At 55.4% G+C, this 17,224-nt stretch overlaps 1 protein-coding gene across 2 annotated transcripts; it reads right to left on the bottom strand.

The window, feature by feature from the left end:
- Nucleotides 1-3,306: 3,306 nt before the first annotated feature.
- Nucleotides 3,307-8,489, bottom strand: CRABP2 (cellular retinoic acid binding protein 2). 2 transcript variants are annotated; one of them, XM_082342017.1, is made up of 4 exons: nt 8,236-8,476; nt 4,588-4,766; nt 4,257-4,373; nt 3,307-3,788 (listed from the first exon to the last, which is right to left on the bottom strand). In XM_082342017.1, exons 1-4 carry the CDS (start codon nt 8,303-8,305, stop codon nt 3,738-3,740), a joined length of 417 nt encoding a protein of 138 aa, XP_082198143.1. In that variant the 5' UTR covers nt 8,306-8,476; the 3' UTR covers nt 3,307-3,737. The 2 variants fall into 2 exon arrangements, with proteins under 2 accessions (XP_082198143.1, XP_082198144.1); XM_082342018.1 differs by lacking the exon at nt 4,257-4,373 and having other exon boundaries at nt 8,236-8,489.
- Between the last annotated feature and the right edge of the window lie 8,735 nt (nt 8,490-17,224).

The following is a 17,224-nucleotide window of genomic DNA, read 5'->3' as shown; positions in this document are numbered from 1 at the left end:
AGCAGGAGGCTCTGGCCCCAGGGCATTCCGGTCTTGCAGGGAGAAGAGGCTCCCCAGCCGACACAGAGACTCTGAAGCGTGACCACTGACTGTCTGTGCTGATGGAGGGAGAGGCCGTTTCAGGCCGTGTGAGGAGCTAAGCTTTGGAGAAGCAGCTGAATGCCAGTGGGTGAGAGGGCGGCACACCATGCAGGGGAGGTTGGAGCTGAGGCCTGCCTGGAGGAACACACACCCGAGAGGGCAGGGACCATGTCTTGAAGGGCCTCTAATACCTGTTTGGACTTTATTTTGGACAAAAAGATGGGGTGCAGCTAAGGGGATTTTGTGTCTTGTTTATTGTTTTTTAAACAGGGCTCTGACATAATAAAATGTATGTTTTGAAGGATCCTCTGGCAGCACTGTGGAGGATAGATCAGAGACACTAAGAGCTTACTATTTTTTTTTTAAATTTTATTTTATTTTAATTTATTTTTGGCTGCGTTGGGTCTTTGTTGCTGCGCCCGGGATTTCTCTAGTTGTGACGAGCGGGGCTTTCTCTAGTTGCGGCAGGCGGGGGCTACTCTTTGTTGTAGTGCGCGGGCTTCTCATTGTGGTGGCTTCTCTTGTTGTGGAGCACAGCCTCTAGAGCGCAGGCTCAGTAGTTGTGGCGCACGGGCTTAGTTGCTCCGAGGCACGTGGGATCCTCCCGGCCCAGGGATGGAACCCGAGTCCCCTGCATTGGCAGGCGGACTCCCAACCACTGCGCCACCAAGGAAGCCCTAAGAGCTTACTATTGCTAAGTGCTATGTACGTAATGAGATTTACTTTATTTAACTATTACAACATCCTTGTGAGGTAGATGTTATATATAATTGCTATTTTCTAGATTAGAAGCCTGAGACTCATAGCAGCCCTCTTCATTGGAAAAGTGCTCCTTCCCATCCCATGGGATTCTGATGGGATTGTTAATCACCAAGCCAGACCTGTTCCTTGGCCATGGGTGTGGCATGAGGTCCAGGCCTGGACAATCAGTGGGCCCCTTGCTCTGCCAACAGCACCTAGACCAAGGGTCCAAGGGATGGTCATGTGATATAAGCAGAACCAGACTGAGTCCTTCTGGGATGTTGAAGATATAGACCCCGGGAGAGAGTCCCACTTCTTTTTGGATCTCAAGAGGTAACCATGTAAGCTTGGGGCATATGAAGCCAATTTCCTATGATTTAGAGAACATTTCTTTGTGATAGGATTGAAGGTGACCAACGTACAAAGAAACAGAGGTGAGCAGGATGGATGCAAAGGGAGAGGCTGATGTACTTGTTTGGGTCCCTGGATTTAGCCACACCTGAAGCTAGACCCAGCTGAAACTTCCCAGTACATAAGCTATTAAATTACATTATTTTGTGTTTAGTTCAAAACTATACATGTACTCCCCCACCATGTTCAGAGCGGCACTATTTACAATAGCCAAGACATGGAAAAAAATCCAAGTGCCCATCAACGGATGATTGGCCTAAGAAGATGTGGCATGCATATATATATATATATATATACACACACACACACCCTATGGAATATTACTCAGCCATAAAAAAGAATAAAGGGCTTCCCTGGTGGCGCAGTGGTTGAGAATCTGCCTGCCAATGCAGGGGACACGGGTTCGAGCCCTGGTCTGGGAAGATCCCACATGCCACGGAGCAATTAGGCCCGTGAGCCACAATTACTGAGCCTGCGCGTCTGGAGCCTGTGCTCCGCAACAAGAGAGGCCGCGATAATGAGAGGCCTGCGCACCGCGATGAAGAGTGGCCCCCACTTGCCACAACTAGAGAAAGCCCTCACACAGAAACGAAGACCCAACACAGCCATAAATAAATAAAAATTTAAAAAAAAAAAAAAAAAAAAAAAAAAAGAATAAAATATCGTCATTTGCAGCAACATGGATGGACATAGAGATTATTATACTAAGTGAAGTAAGTCAGACAGAGAAAGACAAATATTATATATCACTTATATGTGGAATCTAAAAAAATAATACAGGGAATTCCCTGATGGTCCAGTGGTTAGGACTCCACACTTCCACTGCAGGGGGCCAGGGTTCACTCCCTGGTCAGGGAACTAAGATCCCGCAAACCGGGCAGTGTGGCCAAAAAAAAATAATAATAATAATACAAATGAACTTGTTTACAAAACAGAAACAGACTCACAGACATAGAAAACAAATTTATGGTTACCAAAGGGGAAAGGGGATGGGGGAGGGATAAATTAGGAGTATGGGAACAACAGATACACACTAACGTATATAAAATAGGTGAACAACAAGGATTTACTGTATAGCACAGGGAACTATATTCAGTATCTTGTAATAGCCTAAAATGGAAAAGAATTGAAAAAATATATATATATATCCGAATCACTTTGCTGTACACCTGAAACTAACACAATATTGTAAACCAGCTATACTTCAATTAAAAACAAAAAGAAAAACAAAAAATCCAGACAACTGAAGCTCAGAGACACTAAGCAACTTGTCTGAGGTCACACAACTAGCAAGTGGCAGAACCAGGATTTGAACCTCTCTTATTCTAACACTTGTGCTCATTTCGCCCTGTCACAGCATGATAATGTAAAGAGCAAACAGGCAAACCAGTTAGGAGGTGAGCAATGAGAAAGCATGGTCTAGGGCAGTGGCCTGGGGAAGCAGGGCAGGCATTTGAGAGAGATCATGATGGAATTTGGGAAGACACGGGACAGACCTGAGTGTGGAGGCTCAGGGAGGTGAGTGGGAGGAGGACCCAAGGGGCCTGGAAGACCCAGGAGACAGGGCAGATGGGGCAGAGTGAGGGATCTCAAGGCAGAGATGGGTTTGTCTCAGACACAGAGGATATCTGGGCAAGAGCAAAGCCAGCCTGTGGGTGGTGACGAGCTCATCTGGAACCAGGTGGGAAGCCAAGGCCAGGCCCGGGGTCGTCCACAGATTGGGACTGGAGGAGAGAGAAGGAACAACTGGAGGAGGAGGAAGCTGTGTCACCATCATGGGAGAAGGTGGGAATCAGTTCCCCAGCGCCTGCTCAGAGTCAGGGGTGCCCTGGTGGCCTTGGAAGCCAGAGCAGGAGACAAAGGAGGCTGGAGGAGGGGAAGTGAAGGTCATGCTCATGGATTCAGCAGCAAATGAGGGGGTGGTGATGAGAAAGGTGAAGGGAAGGTGGTTCCCTCCCAGGTGTGTGAGTCGCACCGGTGCTGCTGAAACATCGACTCTCTCACACTGCAATTCAGAGGCGAAGTTGAACTCAGGTGACTTACCCAACCCCTTCCCAGTGAGCCAGAGACAGGTTTTATTTTCTAAAACATTTTAATAAAATTAACCAATAAATATTCTACACTGTATGGGCTACAGGGACAAAGAGTGGAAGACAGAGGGCCGGTCTTCCCAGTCGGGCCCTCGGGTCCCCTTGCAGAAAAAGAGAGAGCCGGTGCTCTGGGCTGGCTTGGGGCTGGGACTGCTCACTTGGGATGGGGGGAGTGATTCCGGAATGGGTGATCTGGGGTCCTGCCATCCATCCCACTCTGTTGGTGTATGGGAGGAGAGGAGGGGCCAAAAAAAGCAGAGCCCCTGCAGGAGGCATCCTAGCACCCCCAGAAGTGACTGGGGTGAGGGGAGAGCTAGCCTAGAAGGAAGGAATGGGGGAGGGGCAGCCCATGGGGCAGTGAAGCAGGGAGCATGGGCTGGTGGCGGGCTCTGGCGGCTCTTGGGCCACAGCCACTCACTCTCGGACATAGACCCTGGTGCACACGATGTCGTCCGCCGTCATGGTCTGAAAGGGGAGAAGTCATTGTTAGCCCGGGAGACCCCTGGGTCCTGTGCTTGGGAGCAGGAGGGTTGAGTGGAGGTACTCTGCTTGACCTCCAGGTCCAAACCTACTTCTTGGCTCAGGACTGACAGGTAAGAGCTGGTCACAAAATGCCTGGGCATCATGGGATGGAGGACAATACAGCCCCAGGGGTCCATCCTAAGTCTTTCTCCCCAAGCCAGGAAGATCCCCGCGGAGAACTGTTGGGACCTCTCAGCGCATGTCCTTTGCTCCACACGGAAGGGACACACTTTTACGTTTGCACAAGGACCCTGTATGGGACAGGGACAGCCTAGTCCTGCCCCAGCAGCCTCATAGGAGACGGGGAGACCAGCCACAGTTGTTCTTAAATCTCCTGCACCCTGGAATGTCCTGGAAAATCTCTGAAGGTAGCACTGGGCTTGCTCTGAGCTGAGAGGACGCAGGCCTTACCAGGATCAGCTCTCCATCATTGGTTAGTTCTCTGGTCCACGAGGTCTTGGGACCCTCTCCCTTCAAAAGCCTCTGCTCGCAGACCATTTTGTTCTCACTCTCCCATTTTACCAGGCTCTGCATGAGAGGGTGGTCAAGTGAGGTGGGCCCACAGCAGGGACAATGCTGTGAGAGGTATAGGGGATGCACCCCGTTTCTACCCACCACCACTATCTAGGTACTTTCTCCATTGGAACTGGAGGAAAGACTCTAGGAAAAGACTGGAAAATGTCATGTTGAGAGGCAGGGCAATAGATGCCATGACCCTGAGGGACCCCGTCCCGGCACGCACCTTACAGGGTCTCCCGTCCACAGTCTGCTCCTCAAACTCTTCTCCGATATTGAAGTTGATCTCCGTGGTACGCACGGTGGTAGAGGTTTTGATGTAGAAAGTGTCTCCCTCCTGTTTGATCTCCACTGCTGGCTTGGATGCTGCAGCCACGGCGATCTTCCTCAGCATCACGTTTACCCCTGGAGGGAGAGGAGGGGCTCGACTTTTATGGGCACTCCAGGCACCTGTCTCACACTCTCCCCAGGAACAGCAGGAGCAGGCTAAACTTTGAGCAGCTGGGAAGAGGGGCTGGGTGCCTGGGTGTCCAAGAAAGTACCTTGGAGGGAGGGCAGGTGGTACAGCCCTGATGGCTGGTGGGTTCAGGGAGGAGTGACAGAGAGGCAGTGCCCTGCCCTTGGGAGTTCTGCTTCTAGCTACGGCCCCACCTGGATGAGTCAGCAGCCCTGGATCGGGATCCCCAAGTCTCAGCTCTTCACTCGATTCTTGGGGGCAGCTTCCCCCTATTCCTCTCATCCTGCTACAGCTCACCTTGGCTCAATTCACCTCACTTTTGGTCCTTTGTCCACCCTGCTGGAGACCATCTGCTGGGGTGGGCTCATCAGAGTCACTGCGTCTGCACCCCCGCCCAAGTGCAGGGCAGGCCTTCCCCAGCCAGGCTTCACTACTCACGTCCTGGAGCAGGGGCCACTTCCCTCTCTGCCCACTCACCTCCCCTGTCTTGTGGCCTTTATTTGCTGAGTCTCTGTCCCTCCCCAGGATGAGAAGGAGCAGGGATTCTCAGCAGGGGAAGAGGTGGGACAGCTGTTTCCCCCTACAGAATGGTCAGCAGCCTGGGGACACCACAGGCTGTGAAATAAGATCCATTAGGCTATGATTTCCACCTGGCTCACCCTCCCTTGCAGGCTGGGTGACCCTGGGCAAATGGCTTAACCTCTCTGAGCCTTAGATTCCACAACTGTAAAATGGAGACAGTAACTTCTTCAAGAGCCTATCACATGGGATGATGTGTGTTTAGGCCCTAGCACACACAGTGCCAGGCACATCTTTATGTTTTCAGGAAACAATAGCTACTCTTATTGTTGTTGTTATTTTCACTGATAAAAGGAAGGCAAAGAAAAAGCCAGAGTTGGGGCTCAGACAAAGTTCCCTGCATCGGACTCCTGCCCACCTGCCCTCCTGGAACAGAAAGGGACACTCCCCTCCCCTCCCCTGATGTGGGCCCGACTCCAGGAACAACCACCCCACTTCAGGGGTCAGGTCTTCTCATTCAGCCTCTGTGGATTCAGAGTCCCTGTGCTGTCCCCCTAGCTTTTCCCAGATTGGACCCCTTCTCTCTATTCCCTAGTTATTTAAAAGGGGTAGAGGAGCTGGAGAGAGCAGCCCTCTGACAGGAAGTCAAGCAAGCAGGGAGGCACCTCTAGTCAGGGCCCAGGTCCAAGCTCTACACCGCTTCACCTGGCCTGGCCTCCTGACCTGAACTGGAGCAGAACGCTTCAGGGAAGCAATGGGTGGGATGAGGGGCCAAGCTGGGCTGGGCCAGGCAAGTGGGATTCCCTATCTCCCAATGTGGTCCAGACCCCCGGCCCTCCTCCAGACCTGGGTCCCTAGAGAAACAAATCCCCTTTCCCCTCGGCACCAGAGCAGACCCACTCTATTCCAGACAGAAGGGAGTGGGAGGAAGCCCTGTCCCTCAGGAGCCCCAGGAGCCCACTTCTTGGCTGCCGATCTCTTGGGTCCAGGGAGAAATGACTGAGGTTCCCAGGACCAATTGACTTGGTAAAAGAGACATATCCCACTCCACCTCCTTGGACAAAAAGACTACTTCACTCTCTGGTGCTACCCGGGAAGTCCATCCTGTTATCCATCTTTCCTGTTACGGGAACAGGAGCTGCTAGCTATGTGTCATGACCATCACACTGGATGGGACGGGTATCCCCGAAACACCTGAGCATCCCTCCCCAGGAGAGAGACTCTTGCATAGGACAAAGAGGGGTGAGAAGGGACTGAGTTTCCTGCGGAAGCAAGGCTAGGTCCAGAGGAGACACCCCTCCAGCTAGCTTCTGGTACCTGTGGTGCTGGGGCCAGGCTCAGCCAACCTTGGCTGATTCAGGACTGTGTTTGTCTAACGGGTCTATTTTCAATCTGCCCCCAAGCAAGCCCTGAGGAGGGCACGTGGCTCTGAGAGACCCCGCAGGGAGGACAAACAGACTGAAGACAGACAGACAACAAGGTTGGGTTTGGGATCTTATCCTCCAGCTGGGGCCTGGGGGTGTGCCAGGCCACTGCCTCCTCCACTGGGGAGAGGGGCCAGAATCCAGAGAAGTTGGGGGAGGGAATGGCATCTAGGCTTTCTGAAGGGAAAATTTTTATCCTTTGGCAGGATCTTGGTGGCACGCGGGATCTTGGTTGCAGCATGAGGCATGCATGCGGGATCTAGTTCTCCGACCAGAGATCAAACCCAGGCCCCCTGCACTGGGAGTGCGGAGTCCCCATTGGACCACCAGGGAAGTCCCTGGATCTTTAATTTCAACAAGGGTAGGGCAAGAAAGGCTGACATGATTACAAGAAATACTGTGGTCAGACTGCAAGAAGAACTAACGGTAAGGAAGGATGGAAATCCCTGCTTTCCTCACTGCAGTCCAGACCCTTCCTAGTTCCTGACTCATTTCTACAGCACCCTGCCCCACACAGGGTGCCCTCTGCTCATTCCAGCTGGGGTCTCTCTGTTCAGTTCAGAAATTGATGGCTCCCGGGTTTCCAGGTGGCTTCCCAGTGGCTGGGTCCTTGACTAACCTCCATCTCTTTGCAGAGCCCTCTCCCCAGTTGGCCCAGGCTTTCCCCCGCCTCCCCAGATACCAGAGGGCACACAGAAGTTGGGAAGGGCAGTCTGGGTAGATTCAACTTCCTCCACCTTTAACCAACAGACCTAGCTGGGCTGCAGCCCGTCTCCAGGGAGGCAGGGAGAAGAGAATTCGGATTTTCTGAAAGGGAGGGGATGGCTGGGGTTTCACACGAAGCCATTTGTTGAAATCTAAGAAAGTGATAATTATCCAGAGCGAGCTTAGGATTCTGGAGTTGCTCGCTGTAGGAAAATATTTGTCTCACAGATGGAGGGTGGGGGGAGCAGAGCGGAGAAGTTCTGAAAGGGGAAGAAAGGGGGATCTGGGGGCCCTGCGGTGACGGATCACCTGGTGGGTGGAGCCCCGCGCAGAGAGATATGGAATCTGCCCGGGGATTGGGTTACCTGCGGGGGGCAAGGGGAAGGAGGCAAGAATGCCTGGGGTGGGGGTGGGAGGCTCGGCTGGGTAGGGACCCAGGCTCCCAGCCTGGATGCAGGGTTTGCAGATTCCGAACTGCGGAGAACCCCACTGCCTCGCCCCAGGGAATACCGACCTCATGCTTCTGGTTTCTACTTGATTCAGAGGCTGAGTCGCCGCAGGAGTTGGCGTCTGTGGGCGCCCCGCCAGAGGAAGAAGGATTTAGGTGTTCGGACCCAGCGCCCCGGGACCCAGGCGTCTGACCCCTATTCTTGGGAATGCAGGCGCCCAGCTTCCCACGCCCTGATTCCAACTTCCCTTTCTTTCTCGTACCCACCTCCGAGGCCTCGGAGCCCCCTCTCATCTCCCGGGCGCTCAAAAATCTCCTTACCCAGAACTTTGAGCAAATCCTCGAAGTTCTCCGATCGGATGATCTTCCAGTTGCCAGAGAAGTTGGGCATGGTGGCGGTGCTAGTGGCGGTCCCCTTAGATCCTTCGGCTGGAGCACTGGACGCTGAGTCCTTTAGTCGAAAGAGATGTCTCCGCCGCCTTCGCCGGATGGTGAGACTCAGGAACCAGGACTCGTCCGAGGACAACCCTAAAGCCGGCCTGGGCTCTCGCGCGGGCAGCTTTTATACCCTTCGTGGACCCGCCCTTGCCCAAGAATGAGGTGGCCCCGCCTCCCGCTCCCCCCCCTCCACCCCACCTGGGGGGCCTTGAGCCCCGGCCCTGCATTACCACCCCACCCCCACTCCCACCCCGTCCTCTGGATCTAGCCCAGTGGGCGGGTCCAGAATTCGCTAAGAGGGCCCGAGATTGCTGGCTCCCGCGCCAGTGGGTGGATGAGGAGGCGGACGGAGGGCTAGCCCTCGGACTGGGCTCTCAACCAAGAGGAGAGGGGGCTAGGCCCGGGGCACAGATGCTGGGCTCTCATGTCCTGCAGTCCGAGGCACAGGGTCGCATCTCGCCTGTTCCCCATCCCTGCCCAACCTGACACGGTGCGCTCGACTCCTTGGCGCCGGACACCCGGCGACACCACCGGCGGGTGAACCCCTGCTTGCAAGCCAGAGCTGGGGAAGAGAGTGGGCGGCCGAGCTCCGGCTCCACTGAAGCTTGAGCTGGGTCCAGTGTGACCGCTCCGAACTCAAGAGTTCGGCTGGGGACCCCTGGGGTTCAGGGGCCAGGCACCTAAGTGAGGCAGCGGCGCCCCCTGCTGGAACAACTCGAAGAGGCTGGGAGGGGGCTTCACCCGCTACCCACCACCCTCGACTCCCCACCCGGTATCCGGCTCCAGTAGCGCCTGCGGACGCTGGAAGTTGGCGCAGGGAGACTCATTCTTCTTAAAGCGTTGGGCGGCCATCGAAGGGTTAAACAAGAGCCTGGAGCGCCAGGCTGGGGAGGGCAGAGGTCACAGCCAATCACTTGACACGAGCTCTTTATTACGGTGCTTTCTCTGTCACTCGGCTCCCCAGACCCCCGAGGGAATCGCAGTAGGCGGCAGGGAGGGGAGGCGGGGACTGAGGCGCGGAACCCTCGGCGCGCCGCGCTGCCATCTAGGTTGGGGGGAGTCTGGGTGCCCCGGGGAAGGGGCGGAGCGGGGTCTCAGGTGTCACCATTCTGAGCCGTAAAACGGGCGGAAGGAGAGGCCGCCCCTCCGCAAGCGGCTTTGAAGTGGGAGATCAAAGGAGGGGGTAGGGAACGACTCCCCGCGGAGACCCAAGTGGGAGTGAGCGAGACCCCGGGGGGAGACAGAGAAACAGAAATGGAAGTCAGGCAGGGAACCTCGGAGACAGGCCGGGAGACCCGAGACCGCCGACCGCAGAGGATGCGGTACCCCGAGCGGGCGGAACCCGGGGGCCTGTCCAGCGCTGAGGGACACTGCGGCCCAGCTGCCCTCGGCGAATCCGTGCACGTGGCCCCGATGCCCGTACCGCACCGCACCCCCGCCACCCTGCCGGAGCTGTCCTCCCAGCTTCTTCCGAGGCGGGGAAGAAAATGCCCACATCTGGTCCCAGCCCTGGGTTCCTGCCCTGGCCCCTCCCTGCCAGCGTGGCCATGGGTGGAGCAGAGAACAGGCTCTCCGAGACTCTAAGCCCTTTCCCTTAGAGCCCCGGAACGGTCTAGGGAGGTAGGGGCCTTAGTTGGGGAAGAGCCCGGAGGAGGAGAGCCAAGGGAGAGGGGCTGGAGGATTTACCAAAGACACACTGGAGGTCGAGCCTCTGTGCTGTAAAGAGGAAAATCTCTAAATTATGGGTGTGTAGGAAAAGAATAATGCAACTAGGGTGACTCTGGAGCAGGAGGGATGGAGATTAGACTGTAGAAAGGACTTCTTGACAGGGTCCCACCCTGCAATAACCAATAAAATGTCAATTCTGAAGAAGGGAGCTGAATGCTCCAGCCTGGTTTTAGGGTTCCAGGTTTGGTGTGGGAGAGTTTATTTGGGGGTGTGGGTGGCCTGGTCTTCTGGGAGCGAGGGGGCAGCAGGTCGAAGGGCTCTCGGAGGATGGACAGACAAAAGCAGAGGTGGTGGAGGGAAGGGGGTGGTCCCTGGGGGGTGCTCAGGGCCTGGGGTTAAGGCACTGCCTGTGCTCCTCCCCCATCCACCCGGCTCCAGCAACGCTGTAGGTAAAGGGAGGGGGATTAGGTTCTGACAGTGAAATCAGGCTCCCAGCCAAAGGGATGAGGAGAGGCTGGGGGAGGGAACATGGCAGAAAGCAGATTCCTGCTGCCTCTCCTTCCCCCTCACTGCCCCCTACCTCTTCCACCCAGGTCCCATGTCCATCTCCACTCCAGCCCTCTTGGGACCCCAGCCAGAATAGTCCAGTCTCCTCCTCAATATGCATCCCTCCTGCTGCAAAAGAGAAGGGCCAGTGTTGGCCCTCTCCCCCACAAGCCTTGTGACCAAGGATGTAGAAACCTCGCTCAACAGATGGTCCCCAGAATGAGGGAGCCTAGACCTGCAGGAGCACAGAGGAGGGATGTGGTCTGGCTGAGGAAACTGGAGAGGCTGGAGGTGGGGGCTCCCTGGGGTGGAGGAAGGAGGCCTGGGCCCACTCCCCTCCCTTCATTTCCTCACTCCCCCCACTGGCCAGGCAGCCAGAATTTCCAAAAAGACAGAAGTAAGACAAAGGAAAGTTGGGCTGGGAGGGGAATTTTTTCCAGATGTGCGTGTGGTTTGGCAGCTCTGGGCCTGAGCTTCAGCCCCCGCACCCCAACCCTGGCTGAGGGAGGTGGGCAGAGGGTCCAGAGCATGGTGCTGCGCAGCTAGGCTGGATGTCTCAGCCTGCAGCAGCCCTGTTACCCCACAGAAGCCTGGAGGCTCATGTGTAAGGGATGCTTAGGGGAGATTCAGGGGAAGGGGGTTGGGGGACTGGGGTTGGGGGCAGTGGGATGAGAGCGCTGGGGGTGCCGGGAAAGGGGGCTAACAGAGGAGGCTGGGGGAGCCTAGGGGCAAGGGGCAGGGGCTAGGGCCCTGAAACCAGGCGATGGGGAGGAGTTTAGCCAGCATCAGTCATTCAGTCACAACTGGCTTTAATTTCCCGCTGGGATCCATAAGGAGAAGGAATTTCCTAGTGTCGCTGGCCTTTTAATTATGACCAAATCTGCTGCAGATCTCCTGGGGCAACGCGTTCCCCTTTCTAGGAGCCTTGGTCATACTCCTCTTGGGGTTCCCCTAGGAATTTGGAGACTCAGGTGGGGGAGGGTGCCTAATTGGTGAGAAAAGCTGGGGGAGCAGAGGCAGGATGGGGGTGGGGTGGGGAGGAAACAAACCAGCTTGAGAGAGTTAGGAAAGAAACACTCTGGGGCTTTGTTCCCGTTGCGGTGTGGCTATGAGGAAAGTGGCTGGTTTTGCAGAAGGAATGGAGATGGGTGGGCTCTGAATGGTTGCAAGAGTGTGGGTGTGAGTAGATGTAGATGCTCCCCCACTCCTCTCCATTCCCTTGAAGCTGAGTGGGGGAGGAGTGATGGGAAGAGTGGGAGTGTCATGAACCCCTCACCCTCACCCCCAACCGGGACCAAGGAGATTCTCTGGCCAAAGCCAGCACTTGTAGAAGGGCCTCACCCTGACCAGTGTTATTGCATCTGCTGGATCACAGAGTTTGTTGGCTGGGAGTCACGTAGAAATTAAACCCAGGTGGGGCTGGACACCTGGGTCTCTGCCACTCAGGGTAGGGGCAGCAAATAAAGCAGGACTTCTGTAGAGGGTGGGGAAGTCGGAAAGTAGAAGAGAGGAGTTGGGAGTGCCTGGGGCAGGACAGCTGTGTCTCCTGGCCTCCCTGAGCCCTCAGGATTCCACTCAGCACCAAACGTAGACTTAGGCATCCTGCCTCCTAGTCTGCTCTGATCCTCGGTACCGAAGGGGGTGTTCCATTCGTGTGTCTCCCTGGGTTTAGGGACCAGCCCTTTTCAAATCTGGTAAGGCCGGCTCTGATTCTCCCCAAATGAAATTGCCATTGCAACAGGATGGATGGCAGTTAGACCAAAAAAGAGCTTCCAGCAAGCTAAAGTGCAAGCTGGGAGACAGAGATCTAGAAAGGAGGCAACTCATTTCCCAGGAACATTTGGGCACACGGGAGAGACCCTGGGAACTAAGGAAGGCATGAAGCAGAGAATCTGAGCGACCAGGGGGAAGGGGCAGCTGGACTCAAAGGCAGGGGATGGCAAGTGGCCTCCGGGGCCAGCCCCGGGGCCCTGCAAAGAGGGAGGTAGGTATGTCCCAGTAGGGTCAGACCCACAGGGTGTAAGGAGGGGACTGACTGTGACAGGAGGGATGACAGTTAGACCAGGGGAGGATCTGCACCGCACCCAGGCAACCAGGCGGCTCCTCTGTTGTTTTTGGCTCTGCTACCTGGTTCCCAGCTCCGTCTGCCAACGCTTTCCTCAGGGCTGGGCCGGGCACACTGAGCCGGGCAGGCTGAGCAAGGGAGGGGAGAAGGAGGAGGTGGGGATGCACTGGCTGAAGACGTGTCCGGATTGAATCTCTTTCGTCTGAGAGAGGCCCCTGGCTCTGCTCGTCTTTTCAGGGGGCAGGCGCAGAGGTGTGGGCAGTCACTGAAGAGCCTGGAGACCCCCTGCACAAGGCCTGGCCACCACTGCACTGATTCTATTCCTTGACCCTGGGCTCTTTGTTCCTCTGTCCCTCTACCGTGGCTCCACCACCTAGACTTTGCTTCTTGCCAGTCTGGCATGGGAGGTCATCCCTTTCTCCACGTAGGGCCCTGCTCAGTTTTCTCTCCTACTGCAGTGAAAGGCACCAAACCCGACTCCCCTTCCTCTGGAGCCTCCATGCTTCTCAGAGAACCTCCAGGCTGAGGTGGGGATTCAGTGTGGCCGGGACTGTTGGTAGCAGTTGTCAACATCTGAAGCTGGATGGGCCTGGACCTGACTCTGGCCAGCTGTGGCCCCTCCCCACCTTCTGAAGGAATCCCCCCAGGGCAGCACTGCTGGATGAAGAAGTCAGTCAGCACTGTGACCTGCAGTTAAACTCCTCTTAGCTTTTATGATGCAGTGACTAGGGCCAGACCCCTCTGCCATTTCCACTCCCTGCCCTGCACTGGCCCCTTAACCCCTGGCAGCCCAAGGCAGGAGGGAGAAGGTTGTAGCTATGACAGGTTTGGCAGCCTGGACACCTGGGTTTGCATGGCACCTGGGGACAGTGGCTAACCCTGGAAAAGATGAACAGCCTGCAGTCTAGCCCAAGACTGGTTCTGGGGAGCCCGAGCCATCTCCCAGATGCCTCCTCTCCCACTCTCTGAGGATGGCAAATGGAAGAAGAGCCAGGGGTCTAAAGAGCCCTTCTCTCCATTGAGATGATCTGGAGTTTCTAGAGGAAGAAAGAAATCGGCAAGGCTGCAGACTGGATGGGTGCTATATTCCTCCTCTGGCCTGAACTGCAGAAGGTGGGCACTGGGCCAGGTAATCAGACTCTGGGATTGAAGAGGAAAGAGCCAGGAGGGAGGCGAGAAGGGCGAGAAGAAACTGAGGGGGCCCCAGGTCTGGGCTTTGAGGTTCTGGACGGAGACAGAAAGAGGGTGTTGGACTCACTGTCCCTGGGGCGGGGGGGCAGGGTAAGGGGGGCTGATGGGTCAGACTCAGGAACGTCGGCCAGCTTGGGGAGAACACCTCTTCAAAGCTCCTTAGCTCTCCCATTTCCCTCCTGTCTCTAGCCCCCAAATGCAGCTACTGTCTCCAGATGAGACCTAGTAGCTTGGGACTCCCCTGGTGGCGCAGTGGTTAAGAATCCGCCTGCCAATGCAGGGGACACGGGTTCGAGCCCTGGTCCGGGAAGATCCCACATGCTGTGGAGCAACTAAGCCTGTGCACCACAACTCCTGAGCCCACGCGCCTAGAGCCCGTGCTCCGCAACAAGAGAAGCCACCACAATGAGAAGCCTGTGCACCGCAACGAAGAGTAGCCCCCGCTCGTTGCAACTAGAGAAAGCCGGCGCACAGCAACGAAGACCCAATGCAGCCAAAAATAAATAAATAAATTAAAAAAAAAAAAAAAAAAGACCTAGTAGCTTGGCCCCCAGCCTGGCTCCTAGGGGCCTACGGAAACCAGCTGTGCTAACGGCTCCAGGAAGGAGGCTGAAGCTACAAGAGTCGGGTAATAAGTGCCAGCTTCCCCAACACCAGGGCCCTTCTTGCTGCAGACTAGGCCCAGGCCAGTGGGCCAGACTCCCTGTAGACAGAATCAGAGGTGCAGGGGGATTTGAGCAGAGTAAGGGAGGGCCCCAGGAGCCCAGATTCCTGGTCCCTGCCCCCATCCTCCCATCTTGAGCAGGCAGGGAATTAAGAAGGGATACAAGAGTTCAGAGTCTGGCCCCTTTGCCAGGCTAGGACCTTGTCCTTCCAGTGACCCTGCCATCCCACCCCTCCTTAGAGCAGGGCTGGAGACATGGGAGGGTGGGGGAGGCCCCAGACTGACCTAGCCCTAATGGCTTTCCCTGGGCAGCATGAACAAAATGGGAAAAAGATGTGTGAGGTGGGAAGCTCTGATTTCCTTTCCCCTGTAGGCTCCAGCTCTGGAAAATGTTAGCTGTCAAAGAGAGACTGTACAGTCTCCCTGCCTCCCCCAACCCAGTACTCCTTACCCCATCCCATCCACCAGGGCCCCCCAGCCTGCCCAGATTCCCAGAGGGCACTGGACTAGTGCCTGTGAATTTCAGCTCGCCAGGCTGAGGACACACACTGTTGTGACAAAGCCCCCACCTCCCCCGCCCCGCCCCGGACTGCGTCTTCTCCACCAACCTGGGAAAAACATCCAAGCGGGAGCTTTGGCACTTGGGATCCTCAGGGACACGTCCCTGGGGGATCAAAGGAGCCAGCAGCTCCTGGATTTCACAGCTGCCAACCTCTCGCCACGGTCTCACGCCTCCTAAATCCCAGCTCTCTAGGACTGTCAGCCACACATTTCCAGGTTCCCAGATGACCTGGATTTTTGGTTAGTCTTCCCACTGAGCTTGCAGTAACTGGCCTAGAGAGGGAGCCATCCTGAGTCAAAGACACACAGGGTGTGCCTTTCTCCCTGCTTGCGGGCAGTGTGGTCTTGTTGGGCCAAGTCTCCTCTGATGAGCTCCCTGACCCGCTGGTGCTAGGTTCCTAGGAGCCCCAGGGAATTGATTCCAAAGCTGGGAGGAGGCAGTTCCTGCCTTGGAGTGGAGAGTGGGCATGGGGGTGGGTTCTAACCTAGCAGAAAGGCAACAGAACACTCTGCCCTTTCCCCAGCCTGGGGCCCCTTTGATCTGACCCCAGATCCACCCTCCCACCTTTCAGGAAAGCTTCCCAGACCTACCCACTCTGCCAGCTCAGCCCGGCATCCAAGCCCCAGCCTTAGGTCTCCAGCTGTCAGGCTGGATTATCTGCCTCTGCCTCCCTGTTGGTCCTGGGTGTGGGCTCCATCTCCCTCCCCAGCTCCCAGGGCAGGGGCAGTCTGCCTTCTTCCTCCTTTGGTTATGGTTTGGATCCCTCTCATGGAATCTTTCCAAGAAGCAACCGAGCAGGATTCCACAAGGTAGAAGGGAGTGTAGAACCTGCCCCTTGGGGAAGCTGCCTCTGGTCTAGGGATGCCAGACAATTTAGGTTCCTGGTGCTGCACTGGGACAGGGGGTCAGGGTCACAGGCACAGGGCCCAATCCTCAGTGCCCAGGTCTGGGAAAGGAGTGGCTCTGACTCTGAACCCACCACTGTGCAACAACTTTCCATGTACTGTCTTGGGTCTGTTTGATTCCAAAGCTTTGCTCTTAAACACTTCAGAGTGGAATTCAGTTGAGCCTGGAGGAAGATTAAGATGTACTTGTCTTTCCATGGCAAATTCTTAAAAATACCTTCTCTCTCTGCCTCTTCCCACCACCCCCATCTCTCTCAAAATCCTATGCATTATATACACTCTTTCAAAGAAAGCACAGAGTTGATGGTATCCCTAAATAAGGCTAGAAGCCTTACATATTAAAGAAAGAAACAAACAAAACCAGCAAGTCAGCACAGTTCAGCGGTGGGAGGGCAGAGGGGAGAGTGGAGCAAAAACCTGTGCAGCAGTTCCCACGGGCCAGGGGCTGGGGTGGAAGGGACTCACCAGGACCCCTCCCCTAGCAGTGCCACTAGATGTCACTTACCCATTTAGTCACTGTCCGAAAGAGATAGTGCAACCCTGTCTGCCCAGCGTCTGCAGCAAATCTCCACCCCTGACCATCCTTGGGCCCCCAGCTTCTGAGGGTGCATGTACTTCCTGAGCTCTCTTTGGTGGGCTAGTGTATACCGGAGCTTGGGTGAGAGTTGAAAAGCCAAAGATGTCGGTCTTGGCTTAAACATTTGTTCAACATCAACCACACCAAATATCGTCCATGTGTATGTAAAGTTAGTCTCAAATGAGGCCACTTACCACATCCACTGCCTCAACTCCTATCATCTCCTGCCTAGATTACAGCAAGAGTCTCCTCTTTGGTTCTCTGTTCCCACTCTCCTCCCTTCACAGCAGTCAGGGGGAGTCCTTTAAATCCTGAGTCAGTTCACACCAGTCTGCTCAAAACCCTGCACTGGTTCCCCATTTTGTGCAGCTATTAAGCCCAACTCCTTACGATGGCCTACAAGGCTCTATATTATCTGCCTGTATCTCCCCCTGTTCACTAACCCCAACTCCTTCCCCCTTCCCCTTGGCTTCCCCTGTTCCAGCCATGCTGGCCTCCTTGCTGCTCCCTAAATACACCAAACATTCCTCCTGCCTTTGCACCTACCTCTTCCTCTGGAAAGTTCTTCCCCTAGATATTTACATGACTTGCTCCTTCACTTTTTTCAGGTCTGCTCAAATGTCACTTCCTCAGAGAGGTCTTCTCTAAACAGCCCATCTAAAATCTTATGTACACGTATCTGCCTTATCCCCTT

This window comes from Balaenoptera borealis (assembly GCF_965194805.1).
Source record: "Balaenoptera borealis genome assembly, chromosome: 1".
NCBI lineage: Eukaryota > Metazoa > Chordata > Mammalia > Artiodactyla > Balaenopteridae > Balaenoptera > Balaenoptera borealis.
This window is presented reverse-complemented; position numbering and strand designations above follow the sequence as displayed.